This window comes from Prinia subflava, chromosome 5, assembly GCF_021018805.1.
Source record: "Prinia subflava isolate CZ2003 ecotype Zambia chromosome 5, Cam_Psub_1.2, whole genome shotgun sequence".
Lineage (NCBI taxonomy): Eukaryota > Metazoa > Chordata > Aves > Passeriformes > Cisticolidae > Prinia > Prinia subflava.
This window is the reverse complement of record NC_086251.1, coordinates 52873891-52894731: the sequence shown is the minus strand read 5'-3', so window position 1 is coordinate 52894731 and position 20841 is coordinate 52873891. Positions and strand designations below refer to the sequence as shown.

Here is a 20841-nt window from a genome sequence, read left to right as displayed (position 1 = left end):
AGTCAGTCCTGCGGTGAATGCTCCCTGCTTTGAAGAGCAGCAGCTCAGTGCAGATGGCTTTCAGTGAGTACTGGGAATTCCTTGTATTTCAGTCCTTGCTCTGAATTAATTCTGCAACTCTGAGCAGGCAGCAGAGGAACCTCAAGGTAGAAATAACTTCAAGACCAATATCCTTGTGCTCCTGCAGATGAACGAATGTACACAAGTACTGCCTTAACATTTGGACTAGGCTATGATGCCATTCAGAAATTCATTCCCAGGGGAGAGTCCAGAAAGTTTGTGAGTTCTTCCAAGCACTTGATTTCAGAAGACATCTTAGATGTTCATACAAGAAAAGCAAGAATATTAATGTGGTTTTTAGGCACGTAAGATTCACTGAAGTGGTGAGTTTTCAGTGAGTCCTGATCAAAACAAAAATTCTACAGAATTTTGCTGTTGTATCAGAGCTCTCCATGCAAGGCTGTTCACAAGGTTGTGTTTGGTGTAACACAGGAGACAGGAAAACAAAGAAAAGCAAGTAGGGGCTCAAATAAAGTTACTGCTTTGATACACAAGTTCACAGTAAGTCTCATCTGTTATACAAAGAGTGTGGGATTAGAACAGTTGTTACATTCTCTGGAGGACTACAATGGGTAAGGTAATGAAAAAATATAAAGAGCTCCTGCCTATAAAGAAAGAAGAAAGCCATTAGAGTGTAGTGCTTTCTGTGATGGAACCACCCAGTGTGGTCAATCAGGTGGGAAAAGATGGAACAAAAGCTGCAGCAATTTACCAGAGCAACAGCCAAGTCAGCCACTTTACCAGCCGTGACGGGAACCATGGAAGAGCAGAGCCACAGCAGCTGCAGCTCTGCTGCACGGTGCAGCAGCTTCAGGCCTAAGGACAAACAGATCCCACTGAGCAAGCAGCAGGAGCAAATTAAGACACTGCTCCAAGTTTTGTAAATAAATGTGTTGTATTAGCAGTAGTATTTTGTCAGCATACGAAGCTAGCAGGCGCGGGAAATGAAGAGTTACAAGATTCAAGACAGGCATTTAGTAAAGCAGTATTTGTCCCAGCCTTGCAGAGGTAGCTGCTGTCCCCTTGCCATCCCAAAGGGACACTGCCCTGCTGAGCCAGGCAGCTTTCAGAGGATGGGGTCACCTCTGAGTCAGGCAGTGCTGGGCCTGTTGAACACAGGTTGCTGCAGCACTGGCTGCCAGGGCTGTCCTGTTCCTCCCTGCACTCTCTGGCTTCCTGAAACACGCAGCACTTTGCACATGGGCTACGAATGAAAAGCCAGGACAAATACAGCCAGCAAGGCCATTTGCACCCGGGGTTTGTGGCACTCATCACTGGGGCCTGTTTGCTGCTGCACCATGAACACAAACCCTCCTCCCCATTTATGGGACTGTGAGCACAGGGGTGGGTGTATTTTTAAAAATTCTACGTACAATCCAGACAAAAGTCTGGGCCTTTTTTCCAAAGACATGAAACATAAGGTTTCACAACAGAAACTAATTCTATGAATGATCAGCATGTAATTGCTGTATTAAAAAATAAAAAAGTATCAGGAAGATACTGCAATACTAAGTAAGAAATAAGCAACAGTAGGCACTAAGTTAGTATTTCTTAATTTAAATTAGGAGAGGTTTAATTTGAGCCAAAGGTGCAATCATACATAGTTTCACTAATCCAGATAATAAACTGCAAGTTTGGACACGCAAGCAGGATACAGAAAATGCATGTCTCCTCCAGGGAAACAGCTCTGCTGGCACTCAGAACATGCTGGATGTCAAACTCTGCTTATCTTTCTACTTTCTGGTTTGAAATTGAAAGGTAGAAAAAAATAAAGGAAAGGGTCCAACAACTAATCCAATGTAAAAAAAGAAGTCTCATAGTACACTTCACTAATGCAATTAAACTAATTAAAATATGGCTGAATTAACAAATGTCCATACAAGAACGGTACTGGTTTTTAAACCATTTTTTACCATTTCTACTATTGTTAGTATATAAAATAATGCCAAATTATTATTTGAAAAATATTCCAGGAGTAGTTTATTCTTGTCCAGAACTGTGATATTCCTGGGGTAATTAGGGTTACTAGGTAACCAGGGTTACAAAGTAATCCGGACTGGCAGCTTTGCTTGAGAAAAGAGCCCATGGTCCACTACGGTGTTTGAGCAATAATATGCCAAAACCAAAGTGAGATTTCTCACTTTTGCTTAAAAATCTGTAGTTAAATCAGCTGAATTTTAAGATTTGCATGAACAAAATCTTCATAAGATTTGGAAAATCTTATCCGCACAAATAAATGTTTAACAGCAAAAGTTTCTGAACTGCACAAACTCATTAAATCAGATGTTAATCTCTAATGGAGTAATAAAATTAATTAACTGAAAATGTTCAGGAAAGCACATGCTGTTCATTCACATAACATGCTACAGAGAAATATTTTGTATGGGATTTAGGGGGATACAGCAAAGCTGATACCTGTCTTTACCCAGTTTGTGTGTTCACTAAATGGGCTTTTAAATTTGTATTCCATCTGCCCTTTTTTTTCCTCTCTGTTCTCATTACATTACACAAAAGTATAAATACATAAACCATTTGCACCAGACCTTATAAAAGACTGTAGCACCTTTAGGGTTTCACCTGCAACTTCTCTGTGCATATAAAGGAGTTTTTCTCTTAACAGAGGTCACTGTCAACAAAAAATAAACCAAACTCAAAGCTGGTAGAAAACTGTGAGTAACTAAAAACCTGTCCAGTGGCACTAGGTGAATGGAAGATATGCAAGTCCAAGAGGGGGAAAAAAACTAAGATGCAACTACTTGGGTACTTGAAAATGCAGAAAAGGCTTTTGCCAGCAGAAACCTGACCTGGTTCAAAAACTAGGACCTTAAGCTTCATTCAAGTAGTAAGGACTCACATGCTTAGAAACTGTTGTTTGTCTAATTTCCTCAAACTACAAAAGCCAGGAAAGTGTAAAATTTTCAGTTTAGAAAATAATTGAGATAATTTAGAAATTGAGATAAACCTGGGAAAACCTCAGGGAAATGCATATGACTTGAGGCAGGCCCATGTGAGTTAGCTGTAAAGCGACTGTGGTCTTAGCAGAAGAAAGGAGCCAAAGGAATTTGATTGAGCAGCACCTACCTAAAATCCAACTTCAGAACCCAGAAAATACCATGATCTTACAAGTTATTTCTTTGAGAAGTTTGTGCAACATTATTAAAAGCAAGTAAAATGACACCTTCATGTTTCAAGACATATTTTGCCAAATACCTTCTCTGACCACAAAACTTGAGGAAACTGGGTTTTGTTTCAGGCTCACACTGACTATTGAGAAGCTTGTTTGACCAACCAGTTCTTGCATCATTTGATATAACTGGATGTTGCAGAAGCATTCAGGCAGATTTCATTTTGATCCTTCACTAGCCCCTGTTCTTAGATATGTATCTACGTATAGATCACCACAATGGTCAGTCAATACCTCTGAAGTACCACAGAGTTCTCAAGTTTACTAAGATGATTGCCTCAGCTTTAGCCTACAGAGTATTTCTGCATAAGAGACAAACAAGAGTCCTTCCTGTCAGACTGGACCCACAGTAACACTTTTACACTGAAATTCCTCAAAAATTCCTCTGAAACACTTTTGTAAATAGCATTTGTTTGGCTCTTTCTTTGTTAACAGAGAATCACAGCTGCAAAGGTGAGACAATCCCTAATCCCTCATGGAAGGGCATCCCTTCCCCAATGGAAGGGCAACATCTGAAGGCTTCACCTAAATTTGCTCCAAGAAATTTTGCAGCCAGAGTTTTAGACTAGGTTATTTTAGTTAGATGAGTTCCATCCTAGACTGTTTTTTCTAGACAGAAAACGCTTGAATCATCTGTATGAGCCATATCCTCGGGGCTGTAAATCCAGCAAGCATTAGGTAAACACCAAGATCTAAGGCTGGAACAAAGAACATACCCTGCACCAGAGTCCACAGAGGAAAGAGCTCCTGTAGAGTCCTAGAAGGAATGACGACACTGTGCCCCAGCTCCTGCCGGACAGGTGAGCAGGGACAGTCTAGATACAGCCATGTCTGTGTTCTGCTGAATCTGAGTTTAAACAAGTTTGAAAAGTGGTTTGGTAAGTATTCTGTTTAATGTTACTCTAGTCCTAAAAAAAATAGCTACCATGAGTCACAAGCTTATTAGCAAGATTTAAACATCAAAACATCTGCACAGTCTGGAGATGAATTGAAAAAATTTCTCAGAGCAGGTTACAGATGTGATCAACTTCTCACTATAAAGCATGGCAAGTTAACAGTTTCATTTTGGCCATTTGTTCAGCACAGTGTGAGAGCATAAGACCACCTAAGCACTGCAAGATAAATTAAAACTCAAATGTGGAAAGGACTATTGAAAGTTATCTACATTTACAGTTCAATCACACATTTTTATTTAACATCAGTATACAGAGGACAACCCCAGCAAGTTATTTTGTAATGTCAAGTATTTAGTAAAGTTCTTCAGCTGTAACAGTGACAATAGAACAGCTAAAAATAAGCAGTATGAAACAAACATGATCTTCTTAAAATTATAAATATACCAACAATACTTCTTAAAGCTTAATTATTGCAACAGTTAAATTAACAATAGTTCATGTTAGAAAGGCTCTATGAAATTTATTCAAGTTGTCAAGAAATTAGATGGAAGTGTAAAAAGGAAATACATATGAATTTTACTTTTGATTTTCACTAAAGGTAGTCAATACAATTTTGTACAGTATCACCTAACATGTCAATCTTTAACAAACTCCAGTATACAGAATCATAAAATGCAGAAAAAATAGTTTAATCTTTACATGTAAATTAACAGTAAATTAACTGACACAAATTTTATTATTGTAACATAAGCAGGCCAGCATTTTAAATATTAATTTAGTAGTTTTACGTTGTTAAAGGGGCAGACATATACAGTCATTCCAAGTACATACTCAAATTTTAAGAGGTGATAATTCAGAACATGGGTTTTCTAGAAAGTGTTTAGTAAAAGTCATGTTATTTCCTAATCCAGACATCCTCATCATAAAGCCTTTACAGGGTTCTGACCTCTCCTGGCTTTACTGGAGCCCCTTGTCACACCTCCTCACACACGCACACACACACACCTTGCTATAAATACCACAACAGTGTACTCTAGGTTTAGTTCACCCCGATAGTGCGGGTATGCCATGTGCAACTTTGCTATTGTGCACATTACAGAGAGCTTCAAATCTTAGCATGGTAACCTGAAGTCGTAGAGCTGTGTTTCAGTTTAACTATAATCATCCCTGAAGTTTATACAGATACCGTATCACCGCTGAAAGGAATCTATTTGATAGTACTTAAATACCAGCAATTGAACTTCAATTGTAATGATGAAATGCTCCTTTCCACTGAGGAAGAATTAGTATGTATAGCTGCTCGTCTCACTCAAATATAGTACATGAATGTTTAAGTACTTTCACTAAAACAGAAGTCATACTAGAACATGATACTGTACTACAATTGTAGTTAACTAGAAAATTCAAGGATGTTATAATTTAATTCTAAGTTTTCCTGTACAGTAAGTCAAATAAATAAATTCCATGTGCATTTGTTTTACAGAGTAGTAGGATGTTTCTCTTGCTAGGTTATACACTGCCATTTCTCCTGGGGGTACTTCTGGCCAATCTTACCTTGAGCTTTCTGACACGGGAACTCAGCGGCAACTTTCACTCACAAAATGGAGTCACTGTACAGACAGGGAGCAGCCAGTGCTGAAGTCCAACACAGAAATCACGTCAGCAGTTACTGTGACCACTGAGTTCAGAAAAACTCACTTTGCATACCCAAGTACCACTTTGGGGTTTTGTGGGTTGGTTTTGTTGGGGTTTTTTAATTGCTTCTGCAGATCCTGGAATTCCATTTGACATAGCTAGACAGATAGCACAATAAAGTTTACTTTTGTTCCTTCCAAATTCTGTTTCTAAGTTTTCAGATTAATCCAATGGTTCTGTAATCCCGTTTAGGTTTCCCATCAGGGCCTGGGAAAGACAGGGGTGAGAGATGACAGCTAATTGTCACCGTGTTGAGAAGAAAAGTTCATACTCTTGTTAAGGCAACCTATTTTTCTGACCACCCTGAACCTTCTCTCACAGAAACCAGCTCACAAAAAAAAAAAAAAAAAAAGGAGAATAAAAAATGAAACTAATGAACCCTGAGCCTCATCCAATTTGTTTCTAATTGAATTTTGCCATTCACTTCACTTCACTGACTGGAGTTGGCAGAGCAGTTCTGGAAGTGCAATGCAGGAAGGGTACATCCCGTGAGGAAGCTCAAGGTAGGATTTTGTACACACTGAAGCAGTAACGTGGAAAGTTTATAAACAAACTGTCAGGACACTGTCAGCTGTACAGACTATCAACTACCACAGGGATCATGGCTGAAGAAAGAGACACTTCTGGATTTATTTTCCACTCGGGGCAGCACAAGCCCAACCAGAAAAATAAACAGAACTTGTCAGACACTATCCAATTATCCAGCACATGTTTTGCTGGCTGTTGGGAACGAGAGGGAAAGGTAGCACTGGCTAAACGGAAATTACATTAGACACTGCAAGCCTCCTTTGCTTTTCCATCCAATTCTTTCTTTGGGCTAGCAGTGGCACCAATTAAATGAAGGCCTTTTGAGGCAACGATGGAAGCAGCAGCAAGATTCAGAGGCTTTCACTCTACAGAGTTGGCAGACAAAAAAGTGACGCAACTTTGGGATCACTTGGGGAGGCGTATGTCAAAGGAAGACTAGAAATAGCAACTTTAAACCCCAGAGTAATGGGACAACCTAGGATAAAACAGCTGGTGAAACAGAAATGATGGCATATAACCCAGTAAGAAAGACATCACTGTGAGTGTTTTATACTTTGACAATTCTCTTTAAATAAAATTAAGTGCTTTTCTATAAACAAAAAGGATGTCCATAACGTCCTTCTGGCACAAGTATTTTCCTTACAAAGCCCTGTAAACATGCCACCAAAATTTAATTTTTACCAGCAGAGTGAGCTCACTAGAAATGCAAGTGAAATCAGAAAACCAAATTAATTTGAAAATCTCTAAGTAAATACATCCTAAAGAATATGGCATTTACATCAGTGTGCAATATATTAATTTTGAAAGTGATAACTTCAGCATGAAAATTACTTACCTGTAGTTAAAGTTTTCCATATTGGCCAATACATAAATCCTGATTTTTGGTACTGCATACTTTATCTCTGAAATATTTGAAATGTCATATTCCAAATCAAAGTCAATACACAAAAATATTTAAGTTATACTCAGTCTAACAAAACCCACCTCAGCCACTGAAAATAAATGTGACAGTGTAGTGTTTAATAGGATGCAAAGGAGTTTTAGAACAAAAAGAAAATGTAGCTCACAATAGCAATCTGAGGCACTGCTGTAATTAATAAGATGTGAAGTGCACTGAGTCACAAAGTATAATTGCTTTAATACTTTCATTTTGAGCAAACATTTTAAATAATTTAGTGTTTTAAGGGAGTACTTTTTTTTTGTTTTTAAATTAATGCTGGATTAAGAGTTCTCAGGCAAAAAAAATACTTTTAGGTAACACCCTCCTCCCTTCTCCCATGAAGGGGTTTTCAATTTCAAGTTTTAGACTCAATCTTTAAATATGCATTAAGATGCAGAGCAGACACAGATTTTTATGCATACCTATGACAAATCTGCGACAAATTTGATAAGATCTCAAAAAAGCCTCCATTGTATAAACAATTTTAAGAAAAGTTACTGAGTTTTACTTGCAAGTTTATAGTAGTGAAGATGTGGTATGTAAATATATACAGCACCTCTACTTCAAAAGTCAGATTTATGAACCAAATGGTTAAAATGTAACAAACAACAGATTTTCATTTAAGTTGCTCAACATGGCATTATTTGGGTATTACCAGATCATTTCTTTTACTTCAGGTGATAATCTACATCCCCTTTCAGAAATTTTCACAAAAATAATGGTCCTTTTTCTCAGATCAACTCTGGAAATGTTTTCATAGCTGTATTCCTTTGAACTGTTGCTGGCAGGCAGAGCTATTGTAGCACAAAGTACTTTTTAATGTAAGAATCACCACACTTAGCTTCAGTCAAAATTTAGCTATCTATACATTGGACAGAAGAAAAATAAAATATTATAGGTGTTCAAGTGCATCAACAACAAGAGTGAAAACTAGTAATACACTAATGTAGGTTCAGCTGATGGAACAGGTGCCATCAAACACATGAGCTTGTAGTGGTTGAACTGCCTAACAAACCTGACAGGAACAGAACACTGAAAATACTGAGAGAAAGCTTGCAGGATTTTCCCTAACTTAAATACATAAATCAAAACCTGGCTAAAATTAGAGTTCCTTGATAATACTGATTCACAATTCAAGAGCATAAACTACAGTCAGTACAGGGCTCACGAATCTGTGCAGAAAATGGCTGATGTTTTGATAAGAAGTGGTTTCACATTAATGGCAGGCCACCACAGAAAAGTATGGAGGAATAAAACACTTTGGTTTTCATTTTTTCAGAGGCTCACGTTTCTCATTAGACTTAGAAGCAGCAGCTTTTCATAAGCTACTCTCATTGGGAGTACTTATTTTGTAGAAAACTTTAGAAGGATTATGATTATTTTAGTGTTTGACAGGTTTTACTTCCATTTTTACATAAATAGCTTTCACCGTATTGTGGTTATGCTTAAGTATAAGAACACTGATCAATAGTTTAGATGCACAGTATTTATTTCTTCTGCTGGAAGGCAACTATATTTAATAATTGTATCCAAGACACTTCAAATCATTCAGAAATATGGCATGCAGTATCCAAAAGTATGGCTCTGAGGATATTTTTTTTACATTAAGCATAAAGAAATTTTATATTCAACATTCATTATATTTCAAGAAAACTATCTATTCAGAGTTCTAGTTCTTTGATGCAGCATTAAGGATTAAAACTTACCACTTTACCAGGCCTTGCCCATGTGCAAATAAATCCCTCCTGACAAGCAGTGACTATACAGTCTTCAAGAAAAATTAACACAGTCAGTCTTTCATGTGCTATCTTTTTACAGATAAGAGGCTCTAACAAGGGAACATCTTCCATTCGCGGACAGAGAGGTGTTCCCAAAGTTTTAGCTGGGTCCGTTTTGGTTTTAGTAACTAGGTTCAGTTTGTCACTGCTCTTGCTAGATATATGTCCCATGCTATGGTTTCTCTTGTGATCTTTTTCATGGTGTCTTTCCTTCCGATCGTGTAGCGACAAGGTTGCAAATTTACTAACGCCAGAAGCAATGGCACCATCCATGACACTGCTTTTACTGCCAGCGTTTGAGACTGCAGAGTGTGGAAGGCTGTTTGACCGTGGAAGAGGAGGGGGTACAGAGTTTCCAGGTGTTGTGATACTGTTTCCATTACTTCCTGGGTTAGTTCCACCACTTCCTGCAGGTGGACTTGTGGCATTCATGACATTTGTATGTGTCCTTGCTCTTGAGAGAGGTTGGTGGGGGAAGAGGATATCTTCTGTAAGATCCCACAAACAGAGCTGTGTGTCCTGGCCTACTGAACCAAATCTATACGTAACACTTACTGGGCGACTGTCTGTAGAGTTCCTTTTGGACAGTCTAGATTGCGTGCTATTTGCTCGATCTCTGCCAAAATGAAGGTCTTGGAAATCCTCATCACTTCCGCTAAATTCCATCGGATCGCTCTCTTCTACACTAGTGGTGTACGGATCGAACGCAACCACACTGACCCATGATTTGTGTCCATGGCCTCTCGCTATCACTCGACAGTCCACGAAAGACCAAACTGTCACCAAGTCATCCTCTCCGCCTGTCACTATGTATTTCCCATCGGGGCTCCAACACACACATAGCAATCCTCCAAAGTAGCTTTTCATTGTACCATGCAATTCCACTGAATCAAAGTTAAACACGCGAAGAAAACCATCCTGGCTCACACACGCCAAGAACTTCCCATCAGGGGAAAAGGCAAATTCATTCAGGGCACCCTCACCTACTGTCCATTTAAGCAGAGGGTTTCTTGTGGATTTACTCTTGCAAGTATGCACTGCAAAACTCTCTCCTTGTTTAAGTAGCTGGTAGTGCGGGGCTGTGGTACCACAAGTGTGCTCCACGTTATACAAGTACATATTGCCACTGGAATGAGCTACTAGGAAAAGGCTTTCCGAACCTGGTACCCATTTTACACAGGTTACTCGGGACTTGTCTATTAGTCTCTGTGAAAAACAAAGAAGATACACATCAGAAACTCTGAAAATTAAAGTTTGCATGATTAACTGTAAATCTGAGCTTTCTGGGGGATGAGGAGCAATACTTAAATAAAGTGAACTTAACTTTCTAGACAGGAACTATGTTACTGTATTTGCAAAAACTAATCAGGCAGTAAAGAGGAAATTATTTTCAAAGTGCTTTCAAAGGTTATTATTATGGTCCAGTCACATTCTACAAAGATCATACTTCAGTCGAACCAATCTGTTAAGAGTCTAAAGGCAATGGTCCTTGGTTTGCTTTTCCCTGTGTAGGTTGAAGAGCATAAGAAGGAAGCAAGAAAACATTGAATAAGCTAAAGGGAAAAAAAGCAGTTACTCATCTGTATTACACGGCAAACAGGTTACAAATCAACAACAGTAAATTTAGACTCTGGTTTTATCTGAAATTCACAAATAAAATGCAACCTCTGAAAAAAACACTACCAGCTTTTCCTGGTTCAGGGAGCAAAGGCTGCACACACAGTGACCCTGTCATCATGTGGCTGCAAAGTCAGTAGGTAAATGCACGTGGCTGGGTGAATTCACAGCGCACCACAAAATTCACCTTACAATCCCCAACCTCCAATTATTTTTCTTTCAATAGCCAAGGACCTGTCAATACTCTGTTACCACTTGATTAACCATTTTCCTTTAAAACATAATGTTTTAATAGAGTTCATCATTGCAAAAGAATGCACACACATTAAACAAACACTCCTGATCACGATATCTTCAATGCTCTAAGAACAGGCAGGTAAAGTTTGACTCCTTTGACTGCTGGAGTTCTGGTGGACTTGCACAACTTACCGTGTTGTCCAGACAAATAACTCTTTACAAGCACACTCAAGATTTGCATTTGATGTATTGATTGTAAGCAGAAAGAAGAGCTGAGCTATACAAAAGGTGCAAATATAAAGAGCCTAAGAAATACCAGAACAAGGTACAAAAGTCCTAAAAACAAAGAAGTCAAAGAATCCTCCCAAAATCTTGCTATGCTGCTTATCACACACAAAACCCTCAAACTAATGGATAATACATCAACTGCTATCTCTTGTGGAACTGTCACTGGAAAGCAGCACTTGGCCATTTTAGATTACACCTCCACTGCTGTCAGCCTCAGTGTAAAACCAGAAAGCCTCTCTCCTGTAATTTCTCATGGGTTAAAACAGCCATGGCATATTTGACAGCTGAGAGGTGTAACTAAATATGGCAAGGTTCCTTCAAATGGAGTAGCTTTAAAATAATACAGTCCACGATTCTGTTGTGATATTTTAACTAGTTCGCTGTGTATTCACTGATATGTATCACGCATGGCTCAATAATGATGGCATCAGAAACATCAGAGAGAAAGTTACTTGGCACACCCCAGAACACAGGCAGCAAGCACCAGCCCAGCTGGTTTCCTGTAGGCAGCAGCCTTCTCACTGCCAATTTGACAACAAAAGCAAAATTCCTTGCTCTCTACTAAAGCAGCTCAATCTGACATACAACCTCTACTTGTGAGACCACCTGCTCAACTTTTATACCAGAAATGGCACTTTATGTCCATAACCATGGTGGGCTACACGATCCTAAATACTGCAGAGAAACCCTGCAAACCTGATCTTTACTTCATGGAAGCTGTGAAAAATGAAAGATCACAATTTGCAACAAGAACAGATCAGCTCAGGGAGACAAGATGCAGAGAGACTTTAACCTGACACGTACAAGTGACTACAATGTATCCCCTTCTCAAGATAAAAATTCTGAAGTTATGACTTTCGGGAGTTTTAAAAGCTTTCAACTGCATTCACAAAGTTCTGCAGCACAACAAAGCCAGCCCTGCAGTCAGTAGGAGCAGCAGATGCATTACAAGACTGCTCTGAATGCAGTATCAGCAAATCAGGGAGGGATGTGAAATAAAGAGCTTATGTTCAGTTTGAGGGAAGAAGAGTAAGTGAAGAAGTTTCACTCACCAGTCAGAAACATGAGCCAAGATTATCTTGGTCATGTTTTGAAGAACTTGAAGGGACAAAATTACAGGCACAGGCCAAAAAGGACTGACAAATCTGAGGCAATCAAAGAATCTGCATTAAGGTCTTACACAGCTTTGACAACAAAGATACAGTACAAGTTTATTAGGGAAAAAAATTTGGAAATTAAATGGAATGGCTCAAGGCTTCCATTTAAATTTAAAAAAGGATTAAAAAGTATGATGAAAAAGCACTGGCTAGTTTGATAACAACTAACTACCACCAGGAAACAACTGAATCTGTGAGGTATATTTGACTGGTTTTGGGAGTAAGAAAATATCACTGGTTGAATTTTGACACAGCTGGAAGGAATACCACTGTGGATACAGATGGATTTATGTAGGCAGCCACAAGCTGCACAGGATCTATCACTCACCTCAGCCTTTCAAATCTCTATCATCTTCTACATCAATAGAATTAAAAAAAAGAAAAAAAGAGTTACAAGTTAAGACTATGCTAGAGCTATTGCATTTTATGGTCAACATAACCAGTCGTAACAGATTGATTTATTTCCTGTATCAAGTATTTTCTGATTGGGATTCTGTTTGCTCTACCACAGCTGATAGTCAAAGCAGAGCTCTGGGCTACCTGAAGCAGCAAATTATTCACAGGAGAGGTGGTGAATTCTATTACCTCTAGTGCTGGATCTGCAGAACAACTTTCACACTCATTCAGACCACCTTAGTGCCTACAGTTATTCCTAAAGACCATCTAAACTCAAAATATATTCAAAACCAAATAGGCATCTTCACTTGAAGCAAATGAACTGGTTCAAACATCATTGCTCAATAATGTTTCTCTGAAAGGGGCTTTCAATACAAGGTACAACTTACAGACACATCTAAGGGAAACTTCAATACTGTAACTGACAGAATAAAAATATATCTAAGTTTTAGAGTTGGTTTTAACTGCAGATAAGGTCAGGGTAAGAAACAAGAATTTGTCATTTAATTGTAGCCTACTCTGTGTTTAGTGTTGGTAGCACTGAGTAAATCCTTACATTAGCTTGGTAGAATTTAAATTTCCATCATTTGAATTTCCACTAAACTGTCAAAAGGCATATTTCCATCACACTGCAGTAATCTGCCTATAGACAAAAAGCAATGCTGGCTGCTGGAAGTGGCTTCAGTGCTTCCAGCATTTGGGGATCATCACAGGAACTATTCATCCTGCAACACAGATTTGCACTGCAGTCACCACACTGTAAACACCATCGAGGCCTTGATCTAAGTGTTCCAGCAGAAGTTCTTCTCAAAGGAACTACAGCTCAGCTGCAGGAGTGGGAACTGCTCTGTGATATGAAACCAGCTGTTGAGAGGATGTCTGCTACCCTTCTTAATATTTACAATATTATCATACAAGAATAAATAAGACACCTTTTTAAGGGGTGTGGGTGGGGGTGGTAGGATAATGCTAAAATTAACATTTCAACTACTTATACAGAGGTTTCTACCAACAGACAAAAGATTCATTAAAAGGTTCTCCAGCACTATTTCCCACTCAACACAAGCAGAGACAGAGCAGTTGGGACAAGGCCAGGTAGGAAGAAAAACGCCCCTCTTCTGATCTACATGTAGCTACTTTTAGAAAGCTGAGGAGGAACTAGATCTAATTATAAAACATCCCCAGTGAGAACAATACTTCAATCTTCTTTGCACAAGGAAGGAGCAAGGCGACACATCTCTCTGAGGCAGGAAATGTATACTTTGAAAGCTGAGCAAGGCTTAACTTCATCTGTAAAGTTCTAATCCAGATTTGAAATTGCAAAGAAAAATAAACAAAAACCAACCAAGAGACTTGCAAACCTCTCTATAGAGCTGGATTAAAACAAAAAAGGAGCAAAAAAACAATTCCCAAAAGAAAATCAGCTCCAAAAGACCACCCAAATTCCCACAGCTTATCCTCTGCAGAAAATGCTCTCACAAGTCATCCCAGTTACCAGATCTCTTTCCTTACTAGCACCTGGACACTGGCTCCTCTAAGAATGTTAATGTTACCAGATATTCAGAGCCAGTGGTCCTGGTACTTGGCATTAGTGCTCCCCCTAGCACTCCTTCTATCTTCCCTTATTGCATAGCAGCAGAAAAAGCTGGTGAGAGGGACAGAGCCTGAGAGGGACAGAGCCTGAGAGGGACAGAGCCTGAGAGGGACAGAGCCTGAGAGGGACAGAGCCTGAGATGAAGAGTTTTCTTCCAAACATCACCTGGCCAAGACCTCATAAACCCTCAGCATTTCTGTTTATTACTCAGCTTTATAACCTTATCCAAGCACAGGGAATACTTGATTTAGGCAGTTTCTGCTGTAATGTCCCGACCATAAAAATTTGTATTTTTAACTTACTTAATGTTTTGACTATAATTACATGAGTTAAATAGCAGCTTAACATTTTCTTCTTCATTGGAAACCAGAAGCCCCAGAAACAAGTGAATTCAGAGCACACAGAGGAACATTTAGATTTGTAGACCTTATTTCCATCTGTAAACTGTCCTCAATTGTAGTTACAGTATTACCCAAACAGGAAAATCCTAATTTTTAATCTTAAACCCCACAAGATGCCTTTATTTTTTCGTGATGAATAGCATTTTTACCTAAGTACTCCAAGCCAATGGAACAATTGAAAAACAGAGGCAGTGACTGAACAATGGGCTGCAAAGGCAAATGGACCCACACCTACTGAACTTTGAAAATCCAGGAACTTCAATATCACAGATACATTGCATGCAACAATATTAAGGTTTCTACTTACTTCCTCATTAAATAATTTGCTAGTTTCTTTTTTAATGGGGTCTATAAGTTGGACCTGGCCTGCAGAGAAGCCCACTAGAAGAGACACACTTTCTGCTGTGGCTGTTAAGTGATTGAAGTCATGGCATGTAGGCTGTGTTCCTTTGTATATCCTTTTGTCTATTGGTTTACTCAAGTCCGCAGCCTGCAAAGAGAGCAAACAGAATTCAGACAGTTTATCACAATATGTGCACAGAACCACATCTATTTGAAAACAATGGTTTATACCACACAACAATTTATGCAGTCACAAAATCCTACTTTAAAAAGCAGCTCTGCATTTATGAGACATCCAAGATCTTATCAGAATGTTTCTCTCTTTATATTACGCAAGTATACAAACTACACCTGCCCTTCACCTACAGAACGTGACAGATCAGTGACAACCACAGCACAGGCTCCTGTGAGTCCTCAGGATACCAGACGGCCTCTCCTGCCACAAGAACCATCACAGGGACAAGATATTTTCTACTTTCCTAGTAGCACTTTCTCAGTATTGAGTACAACCAATTTGCCATTAAAAATATCAAACTCTCAATCACATAATTCTTGAAGTCTGTCCCTTAACAACAAATTATATTATTTGCCATAATCAAAAAAATTATCAACCAGCTCCAAAGAAAGCATTTTCTAGGAACAGTGAATCAAGATACTGATACTGAGATTATAAAATATATTTTACACCACTGACCTACGAAGTAATTTGCTTCTGAAAACAAAATTCAAATATAGCTCAGACAAAATAAGTGCTAACAAAACTGAGGAATTTCAATATAAACAAATTAAGATCTAGCACCAAGTGTCAGAAGAATCAAAAGGAACAAAAAAGCAATTTAAAATGCTCCCTCACTTGTGTCACCCGTGTTTATCCCCGTATCACTTCTGAACAGACAACTAAATCTTTCATCATCCAGAGATTAAACCCCACACATTTAATATGCAAGATCATCCATCAGGTTCAACCTTGTTTTTTAACCTCCCCATTTACTAGGTTCAGAGTCTGTAATTAGAAAGCTGCAGATACTCAACAATATTACAGGCCTCAGATGTAGCTGAGATTTGGGGCTCAGATTCTAATTTTGATATATATTTTTTCAGTATATTAGTCAGAAGAAATCAGGCCAGAAATAAAAGAGAAAGTAAACAAGCTTCACATAAAATAGAATTGCTCCAAGCATTAAACCTTGGAGGACAAGGTCTGAAGAACAGCAGATCTTTGGTATTCATAGAGCTACACAGAGAGAAACTAGACCTGTCAGTAGGGAGAATCCTAACCAGCTACACAGGTGAGCCATTTCCAAGGCAAATTCAACTACAGGATATGCATGACAAGCATTTATACACAACAGTATTAAAGCTGCACTTATGTTTTGCAGCATATATTATAAGCCAGTTTAATCAGGTGTACAGTCCCCTGGTTAAAAACTCCAAAATGAGATGATGTATTACAATTTCTGAAGTCAGAAAACTAAAAAGTTACTCCCCAGAGTCCAGAGATCCATTATAAGCTAAAAGAGAATTTCACCAATACCTCTTCAAGGAGAAATTAAATAGAATACTAGTTCTACTGGGAGATGGCAGGATAATGCGCATGCCTGCCACAGAGCATTCACAGGCTGATGTAAATCTGTGATTTGAAGCTGAAAGATCAAATCCTAAAGGCTTTGCAGTTGTAACATGCATGTGAAACATTCCCTTATCCTGTATCACTACAAACAAGTGATGTCAAGACAACTCTCAGAATTGGTGTAGCATTTCTACCTGGAAGAACAAGCTACACAAGTACATAGCCATACCTCAAATAAATGCAGACCTAAAGCAAACCTGTGAGACTCGAAGTCCTCTCCTCTGGACAGAAGCTGCAGCAGGACTCAATGCCCAAGAACAAAGACCCATTCTAAAGTAAATACAACTTGGCCTGAATCATACTGAATGACCAGAGAACCACAGACTCTCCCAGCCAGCAGAGGACACAGGCATTACCACCTCCTTCTGAATCTTCACTGTCCCTTTAAGCAGCAAAGAATCAAACTAGACCTTGCTCTTTTGTCTGGGTGAAGTTTTTCATCACTAGCTTTGGTTTTTGTTGTCCAACAGCTTTGGTGTGACTAAAGTTCCCCATCTCATGAAACTGTGTGATAACAAACCTAGCAACACATGAAATTCTGATAAATTAAATCTAAGCACAGATTTCACTGTGCTTATTCTAGCTGTTCTCTGGGAACCAGATGGCAGTAAGAATCTGTCTGAACTTAAATGAAGTATAAATAAACTAATTCAACCCAGAATAAACCAGGCTTCTACTGACAGGGATGCTCCGCCTTTTATTTACATGCAGCTACTGCTTTCAGTTACAGCACAGTTGTCTCGTGGAGATAAATCAAATCTACAAGCACTGAAGTACTGCTTTGGTCTAGATATCTCTTAACTGAAAGGGAGCAGAATCAATGGGCACAGGAACTAGGAGACATTTTCTTTATTTCTGCATGAAGGTTGCTATCGGATTTTGCTAAGAACAAGAAAAGTGCTTACTCATAAAATTCAATCATGCCTGGGACTCAGTGTTTCATTAGCTCAGTAAGCCCATTTGCTGTTTTGTGAAGGATGTGATTCTCAGAGAAGAGCTTTTACATGAGATCTGTGTCCATAAAAAACTGCCAAATCCTAGACTCTGACACTCTTTACTGAACAATGAGATAGGAACTGCCCCCATGCAGAAGTGGTGACGTACTTTGAAAAAACCCAGAAGAATCTTGGGAGTAAGAGTTGCCAGGGGTGAAGGTTAAAGGCACAGGAGCAGACACCCTCAACACAGCAGCTGGCAGCAAGCTATTTGCACACTTCCTGTCCCAATGCCTTCAAAATGTTCTTCTCAAAAATACTCTGCACTTTTCCAGCCTGTCCACTCTGAGACACTTCCTCAGCTGTGGATGACTCATGGTCAATAATCGCGACTGAAAGCAGATTGGGGCAGCTGATGCAAGACAAGGAGTATCAAGACCATCCATCCTCACCCGTGCAAGCCCTGAAGTACATCACAGCTCATCAAGGCTCTGGGACTGGCACCTCGGCCAACTCATACCTGTGCTAAAAGCCTGTTCCTTCCAGCATACAGAGGGACTGCACCCGGGGGCAGACAAGGAGTAACAGCTTCTAGGAAACAACAGGAACCTCACACACCTGTATAAAACCAGCAACACAGCTGAACAAAATTGCTGTACCTTGGGCATCAGCAGCTTCCAAGGCCTGTTTCTGAACAGATTAAAACTCTACTTTAAGAGAACCTCACACTTGCTCAGAGAAGAAAAATCGAATGCTTAGGTTTGTGTGACGAATTCATACTCTAGAAATAAAACATGAACCATATCACTGTTTGGGAAACTTCCTATTCTCATTCAGTTAACTCTCATAGCACACTGTCTTAGCAAAATTACTCCCATTCTGCTGGCGAGAGAGGGAGGAAAAAAAATCCAACGTCTAACAGAAGCCCATTCACCCTGGATTCATGACTTCCAGTAGAAGGGCAGTCAAATGGAACATATTAATAACAGCTTTAACTACATAAACATTAAGAAAAAAATGGCAGAAAAAACCCAACAGAAAACAGTTGCTTTATTCTGAAGCAAATATTTAAGTATTCTGATGTCTGAAATGTCTAATTAGGATGGGCATCAATAACCTTGGTTCTGTAGCTGGACGTAATTCTAAGGTCAAAGCCAAAGATTAATATCTATCCAAGATTTATTTTATTGATCCAAGACTTAGAGCTTTCATAATAAGATTGCCTAAACAGTGAATCACATTATTTTAAGTCAGCATTTAATAACACTCCTTGACAGATGTTATTTCTTCCTGTATCTTTTGTTTTCCTAACTTATATTTGTAGCTTTCTAAAAATTCTACTTGAATGAAAATGTGTCATACATGTTACAATTCTTTCCAAGCTGAAATCATTGTCAAGGTATTAAATTAATTACTTTATTAATTTATTGCAAGTAATTGTAACTGTATTCATCAAAAAGCTTCCATTAGATAGTTAATAGTATTTAATATTACATTTGCCAGGAGACTGGCTATCAATGGGTCACAGCTGTAAGTGAGATTGATACAAAATAGTGAAGTATTTAATAAAAATTTTACTGCCAAAAAATCCTCTTAAGAAAATCTCTCATCCAGAGAATTAACTGATCCTGAGCAGGAGATTGGCTACGTAGGTACAGATCTAGCGCACAATAAAAGAGAAGACAAACAGAACCAAGACAATGTACTTCTGAAAACTATTTCCTCAGAATTTCTGGAGCTTGGAATTCATAACTGATAACCTGTAAATTGCTATCTCTTCCACACCTCTCTGTCCAGGGATTTAATGGTCCCTGGTCTAGAAACAGAACAATTTGAGAAAGCTGTGCTTGTTATAATGCTGTACAAGTAACAGAAGAAATCAACTCTTAGAATTATTACTGAGCTTCTTTTAACTTCACACATGCTCTTTAAAACTTAGCAGAGAAAAGAGGCAAGGCAACTCTTGCTGGAGCCCTCTGCTTCACAGAATCTCCTGTGAATAGGAGAGAACCCTCCCCAGCTTGCTCGCTGCATTGGCGAGGACAGGGAAAACCAAACTTGTTCATTCTTCCTCCGTGTCCGTGCTGGTCTCCTCCTCCTCCCTGAAGGGCTAGCAGAAGGACAGAGAACGCTGAGGAACACAAGAAAGCCGAGTTATCCCAGGCACTTTTACAGAACTTTCTGGCCAACTCTGCTCCTTGTTTCTGTACACAAGTTTCTGACAAATACCAGTGTCAATACTTCCCACTGGAAATCTCTCTATTTTATTAGCACAGGAGTAGATTTCCAGATTTTTTGGGTTTGTAGCCGAAATACAGATCACTTAATATTAGCAACAGAATAATTTGTAGTTACATCACTGTTGTTTCAAGCTGATCTGATCTCACAGCTGACCCTGCTTGGGACAGGCTACACTGGAGACTCTCAGAGGTTCCTTCCAACCTGAATAGCCCTGGAATCCTAAGCCTTGGATCAACCAAAGCAGCAGCAACGGGGCCACTCCCGGCTTACTTAACACGTCTGGTTTGCATCTTAAAGGACCTTCAGGAAGCAAAAAAACTCCAGGAACAAGTTGGTTGTCTTTCCCTATAAAGCCCACTGATGTAGGGCAAAAGTTCTGCTTAGTTTATATAAAATACACAACAGAAAGTCCAGGCAACACTTCCTGCAAGTACAAAGCCCTAACAAAACACTCTTCAGTGCAGCTGACAGTGCCACAGCCTGTCAGTGGCAAACTGGCTGCTACAAATATAACTGCACGGAATCTGACAGACTGCTGATTTGGCTTTCTCGGTAGAAAGTTTAAAGTCTGGCAAGAACTCACATCCTTCCTTCAGATCCAGCATCCCTTCAGATTCACAAACCTTTCAGGTAGTGTACAGGTCAATACATGCTCACTTCAAAACTCCTCCAAAACCTTAAAATAGTTTAAAAGTTTCTCAGCTTTCACTTAGAAACCAAAAAGAAAGAAAGAAAAAAAAAAGGGTAAAAATTCTCATTAGGATTCCATAAAAAGCCAGTAGACAATCACTATTTCTAAAGTTGCCCTATTTATAGCCACAATAGGTTCCTTAAATGTAAGGATAGTTTCTTAACTAAAGAGCTGCTTTTTCCATACCTGAGTGATGTGCTTAGTTTCAAGGGTTGCATAATAGGTGTTGTG

At 39.0% G+C, this 20841-nt stretch overlaps 1 protein-coding gene across 5 annotated transcripts in view; it reads right to left on the bottom strand.

Annotated features, from left to right (window-relative positions):
* WDR20 (WD repeat domain 20) overlaps positions 1-20841 on the bottom strand; it is a 46004-nt gene that overhangs the window by 3081 nt on the left and 22082 nt on the right. For 2 of the 5 annotated variants that reach the window (XM_063399388.1, XM_063399389.1), the window contains exons 2-3: positions 15079-15261; positions 9010-10287 (exon numbers count right to left, since the gene is read on the bottom strand). In XM_063399388.1, the coding sequence (XP_063255458.1) occupies positions 9010-10287; positions 15079-15261 (1461 nt within the window). Of the gene's footprint in view, positions 1-3960; positions 4092-7198; positions 10288-15078; positions 15262-20841 lie in introns of all 5 variants that reach the window. The other 3 variants (XR_010080596.1, XM_063399386.1, XR_010080595.1) reach the window with 3 other exon arrangements.